Source organism: Hyperolius riggenbachi, chromosome 5, assembly GCF_040937935.1.
Source record: "Hyperolius riggenbachi isolate aHypRig1 chromosome 5, aHypRig1.pri, whole genome shotgun sequence".
Classification (NCBI taxonomy): Eukaryota; Metazoa; Chordata; class Amphibia; order Anura; family Hyperoliidae; genus Hyperolius; species Hyperolius riggenbachi.
Genome location: NC_090650.1, coordinates 376,355,066 through 376,380,003, shown reverse-complemented (window position 1 = coordinate 376,380,003; position 24,938 = coordinate 376,355,066). Strand labels below are relative to the sequence as shown.

General features: G+C 47.6%; 1 protein-coding gene across 1 annotated transcript in view; it reads right to left on the bottom strand.

Moving 5' to 3' along the window:
- Nucleotides 1–21,823, bottom strand: part of CALB1 (calbindin 1) — a 90,096-nt gene extending 68,273 nt beyond the window's left edge. Inside the window, exons 1-2 of the mRNA XM_068237606.1 lie at nt 21,680–21,823; nt 21,263–21,339 (exon numbers count right to left, since the gene is read on the bottom strand). Of these exons, the coding sequence (XP_068093707.1) occupies nt 21,263–21,339; nt 21,680–21,758 (156 nt within the window). The 5' untranslated portion in view covers nt 21,759–21,823. The remainder of the gene's footprint in view (nt 1–21,262; nt 21,340–21,679) is intronic.
- Between the last annotated feature and the right edge of the window lie 3,115 nt (nt 21,824–24,938).

Below are 24,938 nucleotides of genomic sequence, written 5' to 3'. Positions count from 1 at the left end.
CAGGTTATGTGGGGTTATGTATGCTATGTAGGGAAAGCACCTCCTGCACACAGCCAGGAAGTGGATTGACAGGCAGGAGTAGTGACATGCTTTGGGGATATTATATTAGGTAAGTTACAGAGGACCAGGCACATTATGGTGCCAGCTGCTTTTCTACGTGCATTTTTTTCTTTACCTTAATTAGCTCAACATTTAGAAAGTTGCATGGCCCGAATCATAATTTGAAGCAAATCTGAAGCGACCCTGCAAAAAATTGATACTAACCTTTATTGAGGGAAGGTTCTGGATCCCATTGTCAGTCTCACCTGCTTGTGATCCTGCCAGACCATTAGTTCTGCCTGGCCACACACCAGCCGCAACTTCCAGGTGGGTTAGCGCACGTGCGCATCATCAACTGTTGGTGTGTACCTGGGGCCGGAGTGTGCGCACGTATGTGTGGTGCGTCATAGGCTTCTGCAGGTGCATGCGTGGGGCCTGAGCGAAAACTCACGCCAATTAGCAGGTCTGCCTATAATAGGCAGCTTCTCCTTTGGCTCAGTGCTGCATCCTCTTTCAGCTTAAAGGGAAGGTTCAGGGACTGTTTAAAAAAAATAAAAATCCGCATCCACTTACCTGGGGCTTCCTCCAGCCCGTGGCAGGCAGGAGGTGCCCTCGGCGCCGATCCGCAGGCTGCCGGTGGTCTCCGGTGGCCGACCCGACCTGGCCAGGCCGGTGGCCAGGTCGGGCTCCTTCCGCGTTCCAAAATGCCCCTCACCGTGGCGCGCTGACGTCATCGGACGTCCTCCGGGCTTTACTGCGCAGGCTCAGTAGTTCACGGGCTGGAGGAAGCCCCAGGTAAGTGGATGCGGATTTTTATTTTTTTTAAACAGTCCCTTAACCTTCCCTTTAAAGAGGAACTGTCGCAAAAATCTTAAAATTTAAAACACATACAAATAAGAAGTATGTTTCTTCCTGACTAAAATGAGCCATCAATTACTTTTCTCCTATGGTGCTGGCATTTACAGTGAGTAGTAGAAATCTGACCGATTTTGGGCTAGTCCAACTCTCCATAGGGGATTCTCAGCATGGCCTTTATTCTTTATAAAGACACTCCCTGAAAAAGATTTATACAAAGATGCTGACCAGCCTCCCTGCTTGCTGCACACTTTTTTGTCAGTTGGAGGGAGCAACTGCCATTCACTAACTACACTTTGAAAATAAAGAAATCCCTGTGAACCCCGTATGAGGAGATGGAGTAGTCCAAAACCTGTCGGTTCTGTCAGATTTCTACTACCTTCTGTAAGCGACAGCAACATAGGAGAAAAGTAATTTATGGCTCATTTTACTCTTGGAGAAACGTACTTCTTAACAGTGCTGCTCATCAGGATACCGGATATCCGAATAGACTCGGATATCCGAACTTTTTAGGCCTATCCGATCGGATCCGGATTCCGGATAGCTGGACGGAAATCCGGATAGCTCTATGCGGATAGTTGGTCGCATAACCCGGATATCCGCGGATACCGATCGGATATCCGAATCCGGGTACTGTAACCATGGACATGATGTCCATGACGTCATTCAGCCAATCAGAGCGCTCCCAGCCTAAGCCCAAGCACCCAATCACAGAGGGGAACCTTGGCCAGTCCCTCCTGTATATAAGGAGGGGGGCATGTTAAGAATCTCGTCCTTGCTTTGTGACTGCCACTGAGATAGTTTGTCCAGTGTGTTTGGCTGAAGCAAGTACATTATCCCAGTGATAACCCAGCGTTTTAACACTAAAACACCTTCTGGTTTTACTGTTTTACTGTGTTGTAGTTAGCTTAGCTAGTCTGTGTAATTTGTTAGTGTCAGTCAGTCTTGTCAGTCAGTCTTTCAGCTGCAGCAGCTGCCTGTGCCTGCTACTAGGTCCTGTGTCTTTGTGTGTGCTGTGTCTGTGTGCACACACTCCAGGCTCCTTGCTGCTGGCTGGGCTGCTATTACTACTGCTACTGTGGTTTTATATTGTGTAGTTGCAGACAGTGCTAGTACTACAGATTATTGCTGCTGTGCTGCTGCTGAGTGAGCAGTGTCAGTGTGTTTAGTTGTTGTACTCCTGTCTGTCAATCTGCTGATCATTTCCAAGCCCGCCGCCAATAATAAAAGTGCACCAAGTACCCCACACACATCATCTGTGACGTCGACTCATCAGTGACAGTGAGTCTTGTACTATGTCTGGCACTGGCAGTGTGAGACGGGGGAGGGGCAAGGCCAGAAGGAGAGTGAGCAACATTGCGGCCTCTGGCAGCAGTTCTGCCGCATCAGTCATTCCGCCGCTACCCACTGGCAGTCACGCTGCAGAGACGCAGCAGCGTGTTGCGTCAATTTTCAAGCAGGGTCAGCGGCGCAGATTGGAGGAGAAGGACGCCGCGTCTGTGATGCAGCAGATGGCGCATGACGAGGAGCAAGCCAGTGACAGTGAGGCCACCACCACCAGCCCTAGCCCTAGAGAAAATATTCTCAGCAAAATTGGCTTTACAGAAGAGTCTGAGATGCTGACAGTAATTGTTGGGGGGGAGCCCGTCCATGATGTGTCAGCAGAAGAGGAGTTTGAGGCGGGCTCATCATCCCAGCAGTTTTACGAAGGGGAGTTTGATGATGAGGTGAAGGACCCGGACTACCAGCGACCGGAGGGGCATGTCAGCTCTGACTCTGAGGAGGAGGAGTCAGTGTGTATGGCACGCAGGTTGAGCATTGCAGGGATTGGCAGGAGCAGCAGTGGGCATGGAGTACGTGACCCGCAGGCTGCTGCTCCATCTGTCAGTGGCACGACTACCACCAGCCGCACCACTCAACCCCAGGCCCCAACCACCACCGGGAGAAAATCCACAGCAGCATCCCGTTCTGAGCCACGTAAGGGAAAACTCCAATCCCCAATATGGCAGTTTTTCCATCTGCCCTCACTGGATAGCAAATTTGTAACGTGCAAATTATGCCATGTGAAGCTGAGCAGAGGGTCTCACCCCTCCAGTTATGGCACCTCCAGCTTCATCAACCATCTGGGCAATAAGCACAAACCTGAGCATCAGGAATTCAAGCTGCTGAAGGAAGCTGGCGCTGGCCCTTGCAGAGGTCAGAGCACTATAACCAGCTTTGCCACTCCTGCTGACACTGAGGCCTGTTCAGGCAGCCAGTCCTCCTCAGTGGTCTCCTCTGTTCCCTCCTCAGCTTCCCGTGCAAGCCTAAAACGCCCCCACCACCAGACCCTGCTGAGTGACTCTTTTGTGGTCAGGGCTCAGCCTCCCGGCAGCCGTCGCATACGCCAGCTGAACGGCTTGCTTACACGGGCCATGTCCTCCCAGCTCCTCCCGTACTCGTTTGTGCAGGAGGGGAGCCGGATGCGTGCGCTCCTGCAGTGCGCAGCGCCGGATTGGCCAATCCCCAGCCGGCACTACTTCGCACGCAAGGCCATCCCAGCACTGCACTGCTTTGTAAAGGCCAACGTGGAGCGTGGGCTGGATCATGCGCTTGGTGCGCGCGTCCATGTGACAATGGACTCATGGAGCAGCCGGTTCGGGACAGGCCGCTATTTGTCCTTCACCGCGCACTGGGTCAGTTTGGTGGAAGGGGGTGAAGAGGAGACAGCAGCATCATCACCACGGTGGGTGGTGCCACCCCGCAGCAGGGTCAGGGGAAGTGCAGCAGCTTCCAGCTCTGATCCGGTTCCATCCGCCGCCAAACAACCCCGCCTCAGCAGCAGCGTGAAGGCCCACCACTGCCAAGCGCTGCTGCAGATGGTCACGGTGGGCAAGAACAAGCTGACGGCAGACCACGTCTTGGCCAAGCTCCGAGAGCAAGAGAGGAGTTGGCTGACCCCCAGAGGCCTCAGAGTCGGAGAGGTGGTGGCCGACAATGGTGCAAACTTGGTTGCCGCCATCCAGCGGGGAAACCTCACCCACATCCCCTGTCTGGCCCACGTCCTGAACCTAGTGGTGCAGAAATTCCTGCACACCTACCAGGGGATGGACACTCTTTTGGGAGCGGCAAGGAAAACGGTGGGTCATTTTCGCCGCTCGGGTGGTGCCACAGCGACCCTTACAGCCGTGCAGATGGAGCTGAACCTCCCACAGCACCGCCTCATTATAGACGTTCCAACACGCTGGAATTCCACCCTGGCGATGTTGGAACGTCTGGTTGAACAGAGGCGGGCTGTCAACCTGTACCTGGCCAGAGCCACCATGGATGCCAACTTGTTGGGGACCGGCACCACCCACCTCCCAGACATCATCCGCCCTGCTGAGTGGGGAAAAATGCAGCTGGTGTGCTTTGTGCTGGCACCCTTCCTGGAGGCCACCAACATGGTCAGCCGGGACCATGCGTCGCTGTGTGAGTGGTTGACCATTGTGTGCATGCTGGACAAGGCCCTCGATGCTCTGCTGGAAGTGGGAGAGGAAGCCTTGATCCAGCAGCAGGAGCAGCAGCAGCACACTTCACAGTCCACCTCTGTGCAGCAGGAGGAGGATTCGGAGGAGTTGGAGGAGGACTTTGAGGAGTTGGAGGTCCCTGACCTTGAAGAGGAGGGGGCACAGCGGAGTGCAGCTGCAGTAGTGCGGGGGTGGAGAGAGCAAGATGAGGCTCCGGAATCAGAGGAGGACGACAGCACTGTCAGCGGTGCAGAAGATGATAGGTCAGCAGAGATGGCAGCCCTCTTCCCCATGGCAGTGCACATGCTGCAGTGCCTGCGCAAAGACCCAAGGGTGAAGGAGATGAGTGCTCGGGAGGACATCTGGATCACCCTGATGCTGGACCCACGGCTGAAGGGGAAGCTGGCTCAGTTCCTGCCTGTAGGAGGAGACCCTGTGCGCCGAATCAGGGACTTGCAGCGGATTCTGGTTCGGCGCTTGGAGGAAGCCTTCCCCCGGACTCCCACCCCCCCTGCTGTCTCAGTCCAGCCAGCACAGCAGCAGGTGCCTGCATCCAGCATCAGCAGGCGCCCAACAAACCTGCTGTCTCTGACAAAGGCGCTCTATGCCACACCAGTACCGCTGCCTACAGAGGAGGTGCCTGCAGCAGCATCCGGCTCTCAAAGCCAGAACCAGCACCTGACCCGGATGGTGGCCGACTATATGGGGTCCTATAGCGGGCTTGACACCGACACCCCTGTGGACCCCTTGGAGTACTGGGTGAAGCACCTGGATATCTGGGGCGAGCTGGCGCAATACGCCCTGGAAGTGCTGTCCTGCCCGCCTTCCAGCGTTATGTCGGAAAGGTGCTTCAGTGCGGCCGGTGGCGTGGTCACTGAGAAGCGCTCTTGTCTGTCAGGCCAGTCTGTGGACAGACTGACTTTTTTAAAGATGAACGAGGCTTGGGCAATTGGTGAGTTCCTGGCCCCTGTTGTTGGCAAGAGGGGGAAATGAAGTGGCTGAGTGGTTATCACTATGCCTGCTTGCTGCTTAACCACCCTTTACCACCACAACCTCCTGACTCCATCTTCATGAAGCCAGGTTCTTATTTTTTGAACTGTGCCGTGGTACCTGCCATGGTCAACTATGTAAACACAATAGCTGTGTAATTTTTTTGGAGGTGTCTGTGCTGTGCGAGTTGTGGGGAGGCCCCAACTGCGTCAGTACGACCGCTTCCTGGAACCTCTCCTAATTTTTTACTGTGCCGTGGTACCTACAACAGTGCCATGGTCAACTATGTAAACACAATAGCTGTGTAATTTTTTTGGAGGTGTCTGTGCTGTCCGAGTTGTGGGGCCCCAACTGTGGCAGTACGACCGACCGCTTCCTGGAACCTCTCCTAATTTTTTACTGTGCCGTGGTACCTACAACAGTGCCATGGTCAACTATGTAAACACAATAGCTGTGTAATTTTTTTGGAGGTGTCTGTGCTGTCCGAGTTGTGGGGCCCCAACTGCGGCAGTACGACCGACCGCTTCCTGGAACCTCTCCTAATTTTTTACTGTGCCGTGGTACCTACAACAGTGCCATGGTCAACTATGTAAACACAATAGCTGTGTAATTTTTTTGGAGGTGTCTGTGCTGTCCGAGTTGTGGGGCCCCAACTGCGGCAGTACGACCGACCGCTTCCTGGAACCTCTCCTAATTTTTTACTGTGCCGTGGTACCTACAACAGTGCCATGGTCAACTATGTAAACACAATAGCTGTGTAATTTTTTTTGGAGGTGTCTGCTGTCCGAGTTGTGGGGAGGCCCCAACTGCGTCAGTACGACTGCTTCCTGATACCACTCTGATGTTGATTGACAGCCATTTTTTTAGGGGGGGGGGGATTTTAAGTCCACTCCCCACATCATCAGTGTTTCCATTTTCAAAATTATGATGCTACATGCCTCATATACCCTAAAAAACCTTTTTAAAGCAATTTAAAGGCCACTTCCGGGATTAAACACGGATATCCGAATCCGATCGGATACTAGGGTCGGATATCCGAATCGGATTCGGATCGGAAAATTTTGAATTCGGATATCCGACCCGGATCGGATAGCGGGGTATCCGGATCCGAATCGGATCCGGATTTTGAAAAGGGGTATCCGAGCAGCACTGCTTCTTAATTGTATACGTTTACATATATTTTAAATTTTAAGATTTTCCCGACAGAGGTCCTTTAAGTGGAAATGCCTGACTTTGTGCTGTGCATGGCCTTTTCTGATCTGATTCCTCGTTGTGATCCAGCTTGGACTTTGGACTGTCCTTGATCTTCCCTCCCTGGTTTTGATCCCGGCTAGTTGTGGTTTTACTGTCTGCTGCCTGCCCCGACCCTGGCCTGAATACATACTCTAAAACTCCAGTTCTTGCCCCAATTCCAGCTTGTTTATCATTCTGAAGCTATCAGCCTGCCTCTGGACCTGGCCTGTCTACTGGATTCTGATTAATTCTACTTACCTCTCCACATTGTGGTGTTGCCTGTTCTCTTAGCCACTATTTGGGTTACCTTGAATGCGACCTGGTGGGCTCTAGGCAGCAAAGTTTCATCATTCCTTGTGGGGCGCTCTGATGAAGACCCATGGTCACCTAGGCTCCATGCTCTTGGAACACTCTCACCTCGGTGGCACGGTCAACAGGTCCATCACTTATGTAACATCCATAGAACCTTCCTGGTCCTCTCTTCCTGCCCTCATTCCACCACCATCCCCCATCTGAAGTTATTTTACCAACTGGACGAATACACCTTCGGAACTTCTTGTAAAGGCTTTGAATGTTCTTGCACCCTAGAGTACTTCTGAAGACGAACAGGTCCATACGGCACACGTGAGTCCAGTCTTGCGCATATGCAGTATGGATGCACACGTCTGTAGAAGCACTGAAGGAGGCGAGTGCTTCCGAATCTTGCTGAGGAGTTCCAAAGGTGCAGAAGTTCAACAGAGACAGCGGTGGACCCAATGCATGGAAAGAAAGAGGACCAGAAGGACTCTCTGAGATCCAGAGTCTTCCCTCTACATAGGTGAGTATCTAACTTTTTTTTTCAGCATTGCTTCAGATTTGCTTTAAGGAGGCTCTGTAGTCACAGATAATAGACTGTAGTAAATTATTCAGGATACCCACTTTTACAGTAATTCAGCATCAGAAACACTTCCTATATCTATATATTGCTGTATATTGGCATGTAGCCCCGTCCTCCCAGTGATGCTTAGCCTAGGCTGTTTAGCTATGTGGAATTCTCCTCCCATTCTGGGAAACCAGCATTCTGGGAGACCAGGTATTATTAGCACTGGTTTTGGAACGCTTAGTAAACAAACACTCCGCAGAGCTGCACCTGACAGGACTAAAGTGGTCATCACCAGTGATACATTTCGGAATGTAAATCAAGAAGGTAAGAAAAGATTTTACAATGGAGAAACACTGACTAAATAATCTATAAATTAATATTGTAACAAAATAAGCTATTTTATTAATGACGCTATTTTCACTACAGGTCCTCTTTACGAGCAATATACCTTTGGTACGTTTTATATAATGCAGTAGCACTGTTATAGTTATATAGTACCGCAGCAGTACAATTTAGAAAAAGTCTCATCTCCCAGAATGCAAAATGCAGATTAAAAAGAGACTATTGTTTAATAATTATTATAATCACGCCAGGCTGTGCTGCACTACAATACATTCCAATGAGCATCTTTTTGGATTGAAATGATCTCGTTATATCTGATGAAAAGTGCAAATGATTGAAATCCTAGAATGTTAATGAAGTTTTGATACAACTTGAGACACGCTGGTTATGGCATATTTTGCAGATATAATCAGAGTCACCTGTTTTCTCTGGACTGCAGTAATCATTTCCTGAGCTCTGCGCTCTGAGGTTAAACACTATGTTCAGTTATCTAAATGAGGAACTTAGAAGATTCCAGTCTCCAGCATAAGTAATAGCAATTATTACCCTCCTCAATCATCCAGGAGGATACAAGTGATCAGGGGAGACAACGGCTCAAATGATGGTAGATGCTTACAGGGAATGAAATAAGCCTAAACTATCAATGTATTCTGCATGGGACTGAACAATCAGAGAGCGAGAGAAGATAAATGGAAGGAAGAGCTGGCAAGAGGGAAAGAGAGAGAGAGCGAATAAGAGGAAGTCTGAGCTAGGGAAAGAGAGAGAGAGAGAGAATAAGAAGAAGTCAGAGCTAGGGAAAGAGAGAGAGAGCGTATAAGAAGAAGCCAGAGCTAGGGAAAGAGAGAGAGAGAGCGAATAAGAAGAAGTCAGAGCTAGGGAAAGAGAGAGAGAGCGTATAAGAGGAAGCCAGAGCTAGGGAAAGAGAGAGAGAGCGAATAAGAGGAAGCCAGAGCTAGGAAAAGAGAGAGAGAGAGCGAATAAGAAGAAGTCAGAGCTAGGGAAAGAGAAAGAGAGCGTATAAGAGGAAGCCAGAGCTAGGGAAAGAGAGAGAGAGCGTATAAGAGGAAGCCAGAGCTAGGGAAAGAGAGAGAGAGAGCGAATAAGAAGAAGTCAGAGCTAGGGAAAGAGAGAGAGAGAGCGAATAAGAAGAAGTCAGAGCTAGGGAAAGAGAGAGAGAGCGTATAAGAGGAAGCCAGAGCTAGGGAAAGAGAGAAAAAGCGAATAAGAGGAAGTCCGAGCTAGCAAGAGGGAAAGAGAGAGAAAGAATAAGAGGAAGATCGAGCTGGCAAGAGAGAGGGAGAGCAAAAAAGGAAGTCAGACCTAGCAAGAGAGAGAGAGAATAGAAGGAAGTCAGAGCTAGCAAGGGGGAAAGAGAGAGAGAGCAAGAGAGAGAATAAGAGGAAGTCAGCTAGCAAGAGGGAAAGGGGGGGGGGGGGGTGAGGAAGTCAGAGCTAGCAAGAGAGAAAGGGAGAGAGGGAGAGAGAGAGAGAGAGAGAGAGAGAGAGAGAGAGGAAGTAAGAGCTAGCAAGAGAGACAGGGAGAGAGAAAAAGAGAGAGAGAATAGGATGAAGTCAGAGCTAGCAAGAGGGAAAGGGAGAAAGAGAGAGAGTGAAAGATAGAGAGAATAAGAGGAAGTCTGAGCTAGCAAGAAGGAAAGAAAGAGAGAGAGAGAGAGAGAGAGAGAGAGAGAGAGAGAGAGAGAGAATAAGAGGAAGTCCGAGCTAGCAAGGGGGAAAGGGATAAAGAAGGAGAGTGAAAGATAGAGAGAATAAGAGGAAGTCTGAGCTAGCGAGAGGGAAAGAGAGAGAGAGAATAAGAGGAAGTCAGAACTAGCAGGAGGGTAAGAGAGAGAGAGGGAGAGAGAGAGAGAGAGAGAGAATATGAGGAAGTCAGAGCCAGCGAAAGGGAAAGGGAGGGAGAGAATAGGAGGAAGGAATAAAATGAAAGGCAGTGAGGAAAAAATGAGGAGGAGGGTGGAGTGACAGGAGAGAGAAAAAGAAAGAGACAGAGGAAGCAAGAGATTGATAGGGAAAGGAAGAGAGTCAGCGCTAGCAGTATGGAAAGGAAAGAGGGAACTGGCTAGAGAAAGAAAGGTGGAATAAGAGGAACAGAGTGAGTGACACAAGGAGAGTGACAAAGAACAGGATAGGGAAGAAGAAGAGATGGAATAAGAGGAACAAAGTGAGTGAGAGAAGGGGGTTATAATAAAAGAAGAGGGGGAGAGGGGAAAAAAACACAGAGAGATAATTACAATTCAGGATTCAGGAAATGCTTTTGAAAACCCTGAGAATCGCCCATGAGCAGATGGACTAGTCCAAAACCTGTCAGTTCTTTCAGATACTACTTTCTTTTTTCACTGTAGTGGTTCTTTAAAAAAAAGGAAGGGAGAAGGAGATGGGGAAGAGGAGGTAGAGATGAAAATAATAATTTAAGAGAGACAAAAGACATTAGGACCTGAAGCGAGGGACAGTGAGAGAGAAGGTGGGTGAGGAGGAGAGAAGGAGGTAAATGAGGAAAGGACACACTGACTGAGAGATTAGTAGATCACAGCAGGCAAGGAGTGACCTGACCAGAGCAGGAAAGACAGAGGCAGCGGATTTACAGGTCACGGATGATAACATAATGGACTTCTAAGCGTCGCTGGGACAAAGCAATCTGCAAATAGGGAACAAATTGTATCACTCCATCGGGACAGGAAAAGTCCTCCACTTGTGTCACTTGATACCGCGGATGTGTGTGAGAAGATGGCATTGAATCTATAGATCTATAGTTTACATATCTGAGGCAGGGAACACACTTGTCTATTTTCGTACGCGTTTTCTGCACAGAAAAACCCATGTTAACCAATGGGCTAGCTCACACTTAATGCGTTTTTCACACGTAGAAAAAAAACCTGACGTTCTGCATGATCATTCTGCACATTTTGTCAGTTTTCTCTAGCAATTACATTAGCCACTGTGAAAGAAAAAAATGTTTTTCTGCATAGAAACATACATGGTGTGCAGAAAATGTATGCAGAAAAACACATGCAGAAAACTGAAAGACAAGTGTGTCCTCTGCCTAAGGCCCAAATGACATTAGAGTTAAAAAACGGTACGTTCCCGGATCGGAAGGGAACAGATCTGAATGGATGGGAATAGGTCCAATGTTACCCTATGGATCCGTTAACATCCATCCGTTCAAACGGATTCGTTCCACACAATCCGCTGAACGGACTGCAAGTTACCTGCTGCACCAATTTTTCCGGACCACTGAGCCCAGCGGAACGGAAACGGAAGCCCTGCATTGGGAGCAACGAGAAAAAGGAACATTTCTTCACACTGGTGAAGAAATGAACTGTTCTAAATAGACAAATACACTTTGTGGTGGGAGGGAATGTGTGGAAACAGAACGGAAGCTGCGGAACAGAAACAGAGTGGCAATGGAGTGAAAACATATCCGATCGACCGGTGATCAGATCCGTTTTCACGGATTTGTCTGCCACTTCAGCGCAAATGTGAACCGGGCCTTAGAGATAAAAAAAAATTCAGCTACGAAATTCTGGACTAGTGAGAGGATCTCTTGTCATTGAGGATCGTAGTGAGTGCCATCTATATGGGCCCCAGTGTAACACTTCCCAAACCCAAAGCATTTTAATCAGAGATGAATTAAGATGTAATTTGGCCCTAGGCAAGGTAGTAGATTTGGGGCCCCTTGTGGTCCTTTTGGTAAGTTGAAGTGGAGAGAGGTCAGAGAAGGTGGCAGGTGGGCCTCTTGGCACCCACTAGCCCCAGGCACCTGCCTATGTTGCCTAGGGGATGATGCTGCTAAGATTTTAATGGCTCCCTCGGTGAACGCTCCACAGCAGAAATACAGAACCAGAATCAGTTTTATTTACCAAGTTTGAAAGACACCGCATCCTGAATTGTTTGTGGTACACACAGCAGTTAACATAGCGCAAGTAGTGCAAATAACAACAGCATAGTGCAGGTAACAACCACATAGTGCAAAAACAACATGACATAACAACATATGGTAAAGTGCGACAGGTTAAAGTCTACCATACGAACAAGCTGGGGCGTCAGGGGATCAGAGAGAGACTGGGGGGTGTCAATGAGGAGGAGACTTGTAACATCGGCTCCTAAATACAGGAAGACTTTGCAGACATTTTGAAACATTTTACAACCATCCAGTGTCGGACTGGGAGGTGGAAAAACTAAGGAAATCCACCTGCAGGCCAAGCAGCAGTAACCCTGTGTTATCACTTCCAATAGGAATCTGCAGCAAGTCTTCACTTTGAGAGCAGCAACACCTGATTACTGCTGCTTGGCCAGCAAATGGATTTCCTCAACTTTTCAAGCTCCCAGTCCAACACTGCAAACATCCACAGATAATTTCACAATGACATGTGCTTGAACATAACTTTGACATCCAAATAAAAAAAAAAATCAGGGCACAAAGCTAAAGTGTATTGGGGGTAATACAAGGTTGTGTGAGCGCTGAGGAGGAAATCATGGAGATAGTAGAGCTGCCAGAGATCACAGCTGGGGTTACTTTACAGGATTAGGAATGTCAGCTGGTAATCAGTACTGATTCCTGACATAGGCTTTGCAGCATAAAGAGGTTACACTTGCTGGCTGAAGATTATGCAGGCATGATAACTTAAAGAGGAACTGTAGTGAAAATAACGTAATTAATGTAATTGCCTATTTTTCTACAATATTAATTTATAAATTACTTACTCAGTGTTTGGCCATTGTAAAACCTTTCCTCTTTCTGATTTACATTCTGAAATCTATCACTGGTGGCGACATCTTTAGTTCTGCCAGGTGATCTGTACATAGAACTCTCAGTAAACTAATATTCTGCAAAGGAGATATTGTATGCTTGGAAGTTGGAAACAGATGTTATTTCCCACAATGCAACGTGGTTCACAGACTGAAAATGTCAGGGCCATGGTCCTGATGTCACACTGTGGGAGGGATTTCACCACAATTTCAGCCAAACAGACCACCCTCGATAATCTATTCGAGAAAAGGTAAAGATTTCTCATGGGAAAGAAGGTATCAGCTATTGATACGGATGAAAGTCAATCCTTGGTTACAGTTCCTCTTTCAGGTGGCCATACACCACTCAATCAGCCAATAGATCGACCATTAGATAGATCCCTCTCTGATTGATCAAATCTTATCAGAGAGGGATCTATTGCCTGCCCACACACTGCACACCGATTTCCAATAGATTTCAGCATGAAATCTATTGGAAATCATCCTAGCGCCACTGCTGCCCTTCCTTCCTCCAGTGTATATGTCCGCTAGTTTGAATCCTAGCCTACTCCAGTGTCCAGCGTCACCACAATTGCCTGTACCAGGTGAGACCGGCGCATGCAGTAACATTGCTACATGCACCATGACATTGCTGCATGCGCCAGTGTCACATAGTACAGGCGCTCGCTGTGATGCCAGACACCAGAGGAGGCCAGGATTCAAGCCGGCATCACAGGTGAGCCTTCAACACTGCACACTGGCATGGGGGGGAGGGGAGACACGCATACACTTAGGAGGAGGGGGCACCAATGAGGTCCGTCAGTCTTTGGGAAGTTGAATGCTGTTACTGCAGTGCACCTGATTGAGCTCTTGTTATTAAAGTTTTCTGCCATGCCCGATTAATCCTTTCAACTGATTTTGGATGGAAATCAATCGAAAGATCGATCAGGCAGCTATGTTGGGTTTTTTTTTTACCTTTTCTGTGAACACAGTGTTTTATTTACCGTATTTTTCGGACTATAAGACCACAAGATGCAACTAGGTTTAGAGGACAAATACCAGGGGAAAAATATATACTAAACCTGCTGCATCCATGGTGAAGGGGCATCTTGTGGATTATGCCCTGTTTGTACTTCATGCCCCCTTGCACCTCTTGTGTCCCCATGTGTCCTTCTCTGTCCCTCTTGTGTCCTCCTGTGTCTCCCTGTGTCCTTCTCTGTCCCTCTTGTGTCCTCCTGTGTCTCCCTGTGTCCTTCTCTGTCCCTCCTGTGTCCTCCTGTGTCCTCTTCTGTCCTCCTTGTTTCCCCCTCTATGCCCTTTGTGCCCCCCTGTGTCCTTCACATTTCCCCCTGTGTCCTCCTCTGCATGGGTGCAGTACAGGGAGCCCTCCACATTGCGGCAGGTTGGAGGTTTGTATTGGAAGGTGTTCACAATATGCGTTCCCTGCATTTGGACTGTAAGACGCAGTGACTTTTCCCCCCACTTTTGGGGGAGAAAAAGAGAGTCTTTTAGTCCAAAAATTACACTCTATGAATTGCATGCATAGCATGGATGTTTAAACTGATCTGTATATATAAAAACATTTTTTTTAGAGATTTCCTTTTCCTATTTCCATTCAGCTGAGATACAAGTACACCAGTAATGCTTAACACAATCGTTTGTAATGCAATAAAAGTGCTGCAGTGTGTGTGAGACTGCATTATACTACTGTATACAGCAACCAATAACAGCTCAGGTGTTAAAGAAGTGAAAGCAATAGACAATAGTCTAATAAAGGATGTTTTTATATGGTTGCTATAGGGCACTGTAAAAGCCTGGTACACATGTCCAATTTTAATTGGCCAATAACTGACCAATTTTATCACCTCCGTGTAAGAGTTTTTCTGTGCAATATGTTCATAGTATTCAAAATCTGTTGGCCCTCATGCTACTTGGAGGTGGTAAAATGGGCCGATCATTGGCCAATCAAAATTGAAGGTGTGTTCCAAGCTTCAATCATTTAGCCTTTCATTAAAGCGTGGTACACACTTTCAATTATGATTGGCCAATCACTGACCAATTTTACCACCTCCATGTAAAATGAAGGTCAAGAGATATTGAATACGATGAGCAAATTTTGTAGGTAAACTCTCATACCACATGGAGCTGTTAAAATTGGTCATTGATTGGCCAATCATAATTGAAAGTATGTTGCAGGCTTAACAAAGCTAGCAACTCTCACAGAGAGCTTTTTACGGTACGTTCACACTATGCACATTATGGGGCATTTTAACATAAGTTATAATTGCACAGTAACACGCTATAATGGTCCCACAGTCGATGCATTCATATCTGCGTGCTGCGTCCACGGTGCATCAGGTTCCATAGTTATGACTCGAGCTGAGCATGCGCATCCTTACAGATTCAAAAGTCTTCCAAATTAGGTAACCCAAGCGTTGGTCTTCCAGCGCGCGTCGTAACGTACCTTGTCACCATTCATTTGTAACACAGACGCGCTGTCTTGGACATAGTTGGCTGGTTGCGCACAGCTCGACTTACAATATTATGACGGAACTTGATGCACCTCAGACCCAATGCATTGATGTGAATGGGCCCACTGTAGAAACCCCCGTTCCCTTACTCTGCGAACGCTGTACTACACTAACCATACCCTAAGAGCATCTTATTACTTACTGCTTATACAGCTACTCCAGAAGCTCCCATGAAACTTCCTATTCCTGATTCCATCGTTTCCTCAGCAACACAGCAGCCTAGGCCATCTTTCTCATGCCCTGGGCTTGCAACCAATAACAGAACTAGGAAACTGACTGCAACCAGCCGGAAATAATCTGATCTTGGTGTATACTGTGAGGTTAGTGTAGTAACAGCTATGAGTAGGACAAAGAGACTGTTTATTCACTAATCCTACCATGCTGGAACAGCGCAAATGATGTCCCCTTCCGAGCGCTAATAAACTAGCGCGACTTAATGTCCCTGCTGGGCATACTACACGCGCTAGTGGCAGCGTAGCGGGCGTAACTAATCAACGACCAATGCTTACAATAGCTATGCAGTAGTGATATATATTAATCAACATAGTAGTTGCCGCACTAGTGAAGTATTGTGGTAGTGATACATCATTACCGTGCGGTTATTGTAACCATCGGCCGTTACTTAGTTACGTTAGTGAATCAACCCCTAAGGTACAAACAAGGCACAAAGACTGTGCAGAATATTTTGTGCTGTAGGTGTGTGTGTGTGTGTGTGTGTGCGTGCGTGTGTGTGTGTGCGTGCGTGCGCAAAAGGGCACAGCTGTTTTCTAGTGTTGCCCTTTATAGGCAAAATACATTTGATCGATGTTTGGCCAAAATCGTCCGGAAGTTGATCAATCGATTATTTTGGTGGAATCGATTCCTTGTGGATATATCGAATCAGCAGGGAATCTAATAGGAAAAGTCTATGGGCACCATAAGGCTGTAGCTTGCTTTGTATCTAAACACATATAAGCCACGTTTACAGTGGGACATTACACTCTGTTCCCTGTATAACAGGAATGGAAGGCAGTGGAACAAAAAAGTTGTGCCGCTCGTTACGGCTGCCTTGCATCGCATACAGTCAATGAAAAGTATGCTTTACTGTACCTGTTAACGTATGCGTCAAAGATACTCTGAAGTCTCCTAAAAACAAGGTTTTTACTTTAAAAACTTCTTTAACCTAATTGCCCCTCCTAAAACGCTGCATCCCCGTGGCTGACAATGCCAAATTACCGGGCGGACATCGAGGGGCTCCTTCCGCATTGAGGCAGAGCTTTCAGCTGCAGCTCTGCCTCTACACGCGTCTATCAGCGCGGATCGCCGCCTCTCCCCGCCACCTTTCAGTCTTCCCCTGAGAGGGGCGGGGTAGAGGTGGAGATACGCGCTGATTGACGTGCATGGAGGCAGAGCTGAAACTGAAAGCTCTGCCTCCCTGGGCAGAAAAATCCACGACCAAGAAAGTCGTAGATTTTGCCGAGGGGAATTAGGGGTGATTTATGGCATTGTCAGCCACAGGGATGTGACGTTTTAGGAGGGGCAATTAGGTTAAAGAGGTTTTTAAAGTTAAAACCTCGTTTTTAGGAGACTTCAGAGTCTCTTTAAGCGGTAACACACTGCATGCAGTGCATTACCATACCGCAACCTGTTTTACCGCAACACTGTAAATGCTGCATATGTGGTGCATTGCAGTGTGCAAAGCAATGTTACAAAGCGGCCTTTATGCCGCACTGCAGCGCACCACTGCTAATGTGGCCTGAGGACGTCATTGCAGTCTGCCTGTTCTACACAGTCATTGGTCCTGATTTACTAACACATCTCCAGAGATTCCCGAGCATCTCCAGTAATATCATAAGTAATCCTGCAAAACTGGTGTCCATTTTTAATTTCTGCCATGATGTGATAACAGATTGCAGTTGGGGTTGATTCACTAAAGAAAATAGTGCAACTAACCTACTGTTACTAGCGCTATTTCCAGTGATTGGACCTGAAAGAGAACCCGAGGTGGGTTTGAAGAATATTATCTGCATACAGAGGCTGGATCTGCCTATACAGCCCAGCCCCTGTTGCTATCCCAAACCCCTCTAAGGTCCCCCTGCACTCTGCAATCCCTCATACATCACAGCCATGCTGCTGACACACAGCTTGTCAGAGCTGGCTGTGTTTATCTCTATAGTGTCAGTCTGCTGCTCTCCCCGCCTCCTGCAGAACTCCAGTCCCCGCCTGCATCCCTTCTCTCCCTGCTGATTGGAGGGAAGGGACGGGGGCATGGACTGGAGCTATGCAGGAGGCGGGGGAGCAGCTGAGACTGACACTCCAGATGTAAACACTGCAATCCCTCATAAATCACAGCCGTGTTGTGAGGCTGAGTGCAGGAAGACCTTAGTGGGGTTTGGGATAGCAACAGAGGCTGGGCTGTATAGGCAGATCCAGCCTCTGTATGCAGATAACATTCTTTAAACACACCTCGGGTTCTCTTTAAGGGGAGAGGAGTGCTCCTCATTTGCAGGGAGGCAGCGTAAGTTACTAGCACTCGCTATGCTGCTCTACCGGCAGCATAGCGTGCACTCCTGTGATTACGCGCACTATACGGCCAGTAGCTCGTGTAGCGTGCAGCTTATTACATTTAAAGAGGAACTCCATTGAAAATAATGTAATAAGAAAAGTGCTTCATTTTTACAATAATTACGTATCAATGATTTAGTCAGTGTTTGCCCATTGTAAAATATTTTCTCTCCCTGATTTACATTCTGACATTTATCACATGGTGACATTTTTACTGTAGGCAGGTGATGTCACTGGAAGGATATGCTGCTTGCTTTTTTGGCAGTCGGACCCAGCTGTAAACAACTGTTATTTCCCACAATGCAATGAGGTTCACAGACAGGAAACTGTCAGGACCATGGTCCTGACATCACACTGTGGGAGGGGTTTCACCACAATATCAGCCATACAGAGAACCCTGATGATCCGTTTGTGAAAAGGAATAGATTTCTCATGTAAAAGGGGGTATCAGCTACTGATTGGGATAAAGTTCAGTTACGGTTTCTCTTTAAGGCACGCTGTGGAAATAGCGCGAGTAACATGAGGCTACTCGTGCTATTTTCTTTAGCGAATCAACCCCTTGTCTGGTACACACTAAGGCGTACGTTAAAAAAGGGCGCCGGGAAAAAAGGGTGCAGGGTTTTAAACGATAATCATGAATAACGTTTAAAAAAAATTTGTGCTATATTTCGTTTCAAAATAATGTTTTATAAAGTTATAAATCATTAAATAATGTGTATGAAATCGGCAATTTTAAAAAAACGTTAATCTTCCCTGTTTAAAAAGTGAAATTTATAATAACGTTTTATAAAACATTAATAAGAATTTTACTAACGCTATACCTAACCCTACTCTCACACAGAACCCTCCCTGTACCTATCCCTAACCCCTAGACCCCCCTGTTGGTGCCTAAACCTAAGACCCCCCTGTTGGTGCCTAATCCTAAAACCCCCCTGTTGGTGCCTAAACCTAAGACCCCCCTGGTGGTGCCTAAACCTAAGACCCCCCTGTTGGTGCCTAAACCTAAGACCCCCCTGTTGGTGCCTAAACCTAAGACCCCCCTGGTGGTGCCTAAACCTAAGACCCCCCTGTTGGTGCCTAAACCTAAGACCCCCCTGGTGGTGCCTAAACCTAAGACCCCCCCTGTTGGTGCCTAAACCTAAGACCCCCCTGTTGGTGCCTAAACCTAAGACCCCCCTGTTGGTGCCTAAACCTAAGACCCCCCTGGTGGTGCCTAAACCTAAGACCCCCCTGTTGGTGCCTAAACCTAAGACCCCCCTGTTGGTGCCTAAACCTAAGACCCCCCTGGTGGTGCCTAAACCTAAGACCCCCCAGTGATAAGCATTAATAACGTTTTTAAAAAAATATGGTGCGGTTTTTCGTTTAAAAATGTTAAAAAAAAAATTGTACGGTTTTTCGTTTAAAAGTAATGTTTTAAAACATATTGTACTGTTTTTCGTTTAAAAATAATGTTTAAAAAATTATAAATCATTAAAGGGACTCCGAGCTCAGAAAAAAAAGGAAAGTTGTATTCACCAGGAGCTTTTTCCAGCCCAGTGCTGGTCGGGAGGTCCCACGCCGGCGTCCTGGCTCCTCTCCTTCTCCCCGCTCCGGAATGGCTGGCAGGCCGCAGCCCGGGCGACACTCTCCTGAGTGTCGGGCTGCTTCTTCCGCATATGACGCGGATTACGTCACACGCCGGCCGCCTCGCGTCATCACGGCGGCCGGCGTGAAAGTACTGCGCATGCGCGAGCCAGGACGCCGGCGTGGGACCTCCCGACCAGCACTGGGCTGGAAAAAGCCCCTGGTGAGTACAACTTTCCTTTTTTTTCTGAGCTCGGAGTCCCTTTAAATAATGGGTAATCATGAGAAGCAGTTATAAAACATTAAAAGTCTCCGGGCGCCGCTTTTAAAACGTTATTTTTCTCCGGCGCCCTTTTTTCCTGTTGGGCGCCCATTAAACGATATTTATTATGGGAGTGAATGGCAGCGCCCTTTTTGTCCACCTGCCTCATGCGCCCAAATTTCCTGCTTCCCACACTAAGGGCACGTTTCCACTACACGGAATGCACCGCGGCCAAACTGTAACCAAAGCACGGCAATCGAACAGTTTCCATTGCTTGCTGGTTATCCGGAGCGGTGCGGAGCGATCAAAGAATCTGCAGCATGCTGCAGATTCTCGCATGCCCACATTCCGCCCACATCCGCCCATCTCCTCCATTCAGGGGATGCGGAAGTGACGCCAATAGGAGTGCCAATGGGGGCTCCCTTTAGCATAGTGGTGGAAGCCGAAAGGTGAACAGTTGTGTAACTGACTGCAGTGTCATGCAGGCACCCTCATCAAGAACTGACTTTTTAAAATAAACACAGTTACTGCTGTTCCGGCTGCAAACCTCTCCACTCACAAAGTGTTTAGCAACCCTGATGATGATCTGATATGATGCAGGTGAGGCAGGCAAATCCTAGCCACTTAAAAGCTGACATTGCGTAATCCGTACAGTGCTGATTCACTATGTGCCGTGGTGTCCCTACTTGAGATACTTGGAGTTCCCTCGAGATGCATTACTAAATCAGGTCTCTGTGTTATTAAATGGATGCAATTGTGTAGGGATGTAGAGGTTGTGATCGCACTGGGGTCCCTGGACTAGAGGTGCCCGCTAGGGGCTCTCCCGCATTGGCTTTGCATTGGTGCTATGCTGGTAATGAACCCCCCTATATGTGCATTGCATAGTGGTAACCCTTAACAAACCGTTTCCTTCCTCTGATTACACCTCTCTGACACTGCAGCTGTCCTTGGTTGGTTTTAGGGCTCCATATCAATACTGTGCTAGGGGCCCCATGTAAAACTCACACTGGGGCCCCAAGCTCCTCAGTTACACCACTAAATATATGGGTTATTTGTCAGTGACAGTTTAATGACTGATTCGCTAAACATCCCGTGTCCAATTTGGCCAATATCTTTTTATTATTATTATGTTTTATTATTATTGCCTAATAATTGACAAATGCACAATAATTCACATGATCCCCTTTCACTCGGGCTACTAGACCTGCATGTGCATGCTGTAACTTTACTCAGCTGTCGCTGCAGTCTAATTAACTACTTATGGAGGAGCTCAAACAGAGATCTTACAAGGTGACATCATTAAGGTCACCAGCAAAGTAGAGAAAGTCAGAAAGGCTTGTAAGTCCTCTTAGGATGCTCTCTAATTGTCACGTTCATAATAAGGTGCTATTATAATAAAAATGTCTGTCCCAAATAGGGATTAAGGCTTTCCAAAAACCCATCCTTTAGAATCTGAAACCAGAATGGGAGGACATGATGTGGATCGCTATCACATCCACAGTACTGGCTGCCACTTCGGACCCTGGGGGACAGATTTCACCGACATTTGATACTTTAATTAGACGCTGCAGTTGAAATCGATTTTGGAGTTAAATGCAAACTGCTATCGAGGGTGACAAAAGACATGACTGAATCTTCTCCCCTGGGGGGGGGGGGGGGGGGGGGAAGGAGTGACTAAACTATTACTAACACACCAAGACTGTAGATAGAAGAAGAGGCAGTTGTCTAAAATGATCAGTAACCACCAGTGACATGATGCAAAGTCTCCACTGCAGAGAAGAAGAGATAAAAGTCAAGCACCAACATACCAGTCCTGCTTTCTTGCGAGCTTGCTGAAGCTCCTGAATAAAGTTCTGTAATTCTTTCCCTTCAATGAAACCATTCCCTGCAAACAAGAACACAACATGAGATCATCTCCGCTGATAATATTGGCACCAAACAATAATGCAAAAAAAAGAAGAAAAGAAAAAAAAGAGAAAAAAGAAAAAAAAAAAAGAATCCAGTGGCTGAAGCTGGACTGCGTAATTTTACACATCACAGAATCAAAGTTGAATAAAAGAATGAGAAAAAGTGAGAGGTGTGTTAAAAAAATATAAGCAAAAAGAAAGGAGAGAGGAAAAAAAATTGCTTTAACCTTTTCCATGCCAGGGCATTGCATCTCTCCGGCAGTGAAAGGGTTACACTGAATGGGATTTAGTGTTTTAGAGGTAAATCAAGATATTCACCGTCGGTGTCGTAATGACGCCAGATCTCCAGAAACTGAGAGGCTGAAATTTCCACTCCTTGGAGGTGAGTCTCTGCCATGGTCACAGTGCTGCGGCTGCCGCTGTCCTCGGTGCTGAACGCCTGATTGACTTGAAGTTGCGAAGCTGAGCCCTGCAGTCTATATACAGCGCAGCGTGCGCCCGCCCACTGCACAGCGCAGGCCACGCCTCTTCTGCCACTTTTTATGGCTAAAAAAACTCACCTTGATTCCTTTCACCTCTGTCCCCAGCCCTGCAGATCTCTGCGCAGCCCGCTCCCCCCAGCCTGACATGCGGACGGAGGACGAGGAATCTTGGCACGAAATCTGAGAAGAGTCCCGTCCCCCCTCCTTAAGTGAGAATAGGTTGGAATTATGAATGAATTATAGGTTACCGGGTACCTCATGCTCATTTTCCTAGATGGCTGATTGCTGTCTTATGGCTGGAGATTGCTGACTGACTGGAAAAAAGTAATTACCAGATAAACTTTAACCTTTTAAAACTTTATGCTGTTTTTCCATTCACTAATCAGCAGCAGTGAGATTACAATGCTGCAGGTTTATCTCCGGTTTACATGCCTTATTTGTTTGTTTTTTATGATTGTTAAAGAGCCAGGACTTGTACATCCTATTCACTTCCAAAATTATCAGATTGTCCATTGATCTGAATACAATTATAATGTCTTATATACATCAAGTAGCTATTTTGTCTGTGGTAGGAGCTCAGTATCTAATTCCTACCATACTAATAAGTCTTAGGGCTCGTTCACACTAAGGGCGTTGTTGACTTTTTTTGCAAGCGCAGGCGTTTTTCAAAATCGCCCTAAAAATGCTTGTGCAATTAATCCCCATGAGAGAGTTCACATCTGAGAGGTTCGTTTCCGATCCGCTCAGCAAAGCCTGTATCATTTTTGAGGCGATTTTGCCTCGATAGAAGGTATAGGAAAAACGCACACGCTCACAAAATCGCTTTATGCAGCGATTGCATTCATGTTTTTAAGAATAAATACATTGTATTTATTATTTTCCGCGTCAAAGAGTTCACCTCCTGACTTGCGACAGGGAGTGAATTTAAAAACCACACTAGAAAAGCGCTTTTACCAAAATCGCAGCGCGCAGTGGAGCGCCGGAAGGGAGAAAAAAACGCAGCACAAAGTCTCTAAACGCTTGCGTTTGCGATTACGATTTTAGATGTGAACGAGGCCTAAAGGTGGCCATACATCTAGCAATGATGGGCACATTCGACCAAGAGACAAATCTCTATCTGATTGAAACTGGGCGATCAATTTCACATGCCATGTGTTATACACCAGCGCCATGTATAGTGCTAATGGAGCAGCGGGGTGCACATTTACACAGGGCTGTGGAGTCGGAGTTGGAGTCGGAGTCGAGGAGTCGGAGTCAGGGCAATTTTGGGCACCCGGAGTCGGAGTTGGAGTCGGAGTCAGGGCAATTTTGGGCACCCGGAGTTGGAGTCGGAATCGTGGTTTCATAAACTGAGGAGTCGGGAGTCGGAGTCGGGTGATTTTTGTACAAAATCCACAGCCCTGTTAAATATTAGACTAAGGAGTAGGAGTCAAGGAGTCGGGGCCATTTTGGTTACCCGGAGTCGGAGTTGGAGTCGGAGTCGTGGTTTCATAAACTGAGGAGTCGGAGTTGGAGTCGGAAGATTTTTGTACCGACTCCACAGCCCTGCATTTACACACTAAGGGGAATAGCGCTGGGGTTTCGTCACTTGTCCCAATATCGCTTGCCCTCACCACCACGCACCCATTAGACCATGACTGCCTGACATCTTGCTTCATGTCCGAACAATACATATGACCAATTTCAGCCCCTTAAGAACCAGAGATTGCTGGTACCAGAAACTGGAGCATAACGATCAATTGCCGCACATACCGCCCGCTACCGCCATCCACGCAGCACACCCTCGCCTCAGGTCACCCACTCTGCCAGCTCTATGAAAGCAGAGCTCTGTGAGCCGGTCAGGAGACGCTTTCATTAGCTCATGGCCGTGTGATCAATGTGAGCCAATGGGAGTTGCTTACATTGATGACAGGGTCAGGAGCCAATGAAATCGGTTCCTGACCGGCTTAGAGTAATAATAATAATAATCTGAACATTTGTATAGCGCTTTCTCCTGTCGGACTCAAAGCGCTCAAGAGCTGCAGCCACTAGGACGCCACGCTGCAGTGTTAGGGAGTCTTGCCTTGAACTCCTTACTGAATAGGTACTTGACCTAGCCAGGATTCAAACCCTGGTCTCCCATGTCAAAGGCAGAGCCCTTAACCAGTACACTATCCAGCCACTACTAGTTCTTTGCCATCATAGAGATGGCAGGGTGAGTGAGCTGCGGCAGGCAGAGAGTGGCGAGAACGTGTGGCGGCGGTGAGGTGAAATCCCTGACAGGAATAACAGCATCAAAACGGCAATATCAATCACCGCCGTCCGGAAGTGGTTAATGATCCTAAAAGAAATGGCCATTGATATGCAAATCTTTCAGACTTGCAGGTTTAGTGAAATCATATTCGGCTTGGACTTGGGCTAGTCACGTGGTTTTAATGACAATTTTGATTGGACCAATTCCAAGCTGCATGCAATTTGCATGCAAACCAGAATTATTAACATCTCATCAACTATCTTTAATCACTAACAGACAGTCTAAAGTCAATGGCCACCAAATTGCGAAGTAGATAAAAAGGGCGCTGCAGGCGATTTGTAAAGAAGCGCGCCGCCATAGGTGCAAAAATGTATAGTGGGAGCCGAGTCTTCCTGCTGTGCAAATTGCAGCTCACTCACCTCTGGTAACCCAAATTTTCTTACTTTGCCACAAATTGCAGCTTTGCAGCAGGGTGGGAGGTTATGGTTTAGGTGACAGGAAGAGGGTGGTTAAAGGAGCTTAAAAATAAAAACTCCTCATACCTGGGGCTTCCTCCAGCCCCTGCCAGCCGTCCTGTGCCCTCACCGCAGTTCTGTCCCCAGCGGTGGCCCAAGGTCCTCTCCGGTACAGGAGGCCTACTTGCACTCCAACGTGCGTCTCACGTAGTCGCGCTGACGTCATCTGGACTGTACTGCGCATGCGCAGTAGTTCTGTGAGCCGCACGCTGGAGCGCAAGTAGATGCCGACCTGGCAAGATTGGAACCTGCACCGGAGGAGACCGGGAGCCACTGGAGCTGCGGCGAGGGCACAGTATGGCTGCCTGGGGCTGGAGGGAGCCCCAGGTAAATGGATTTTTTTATTT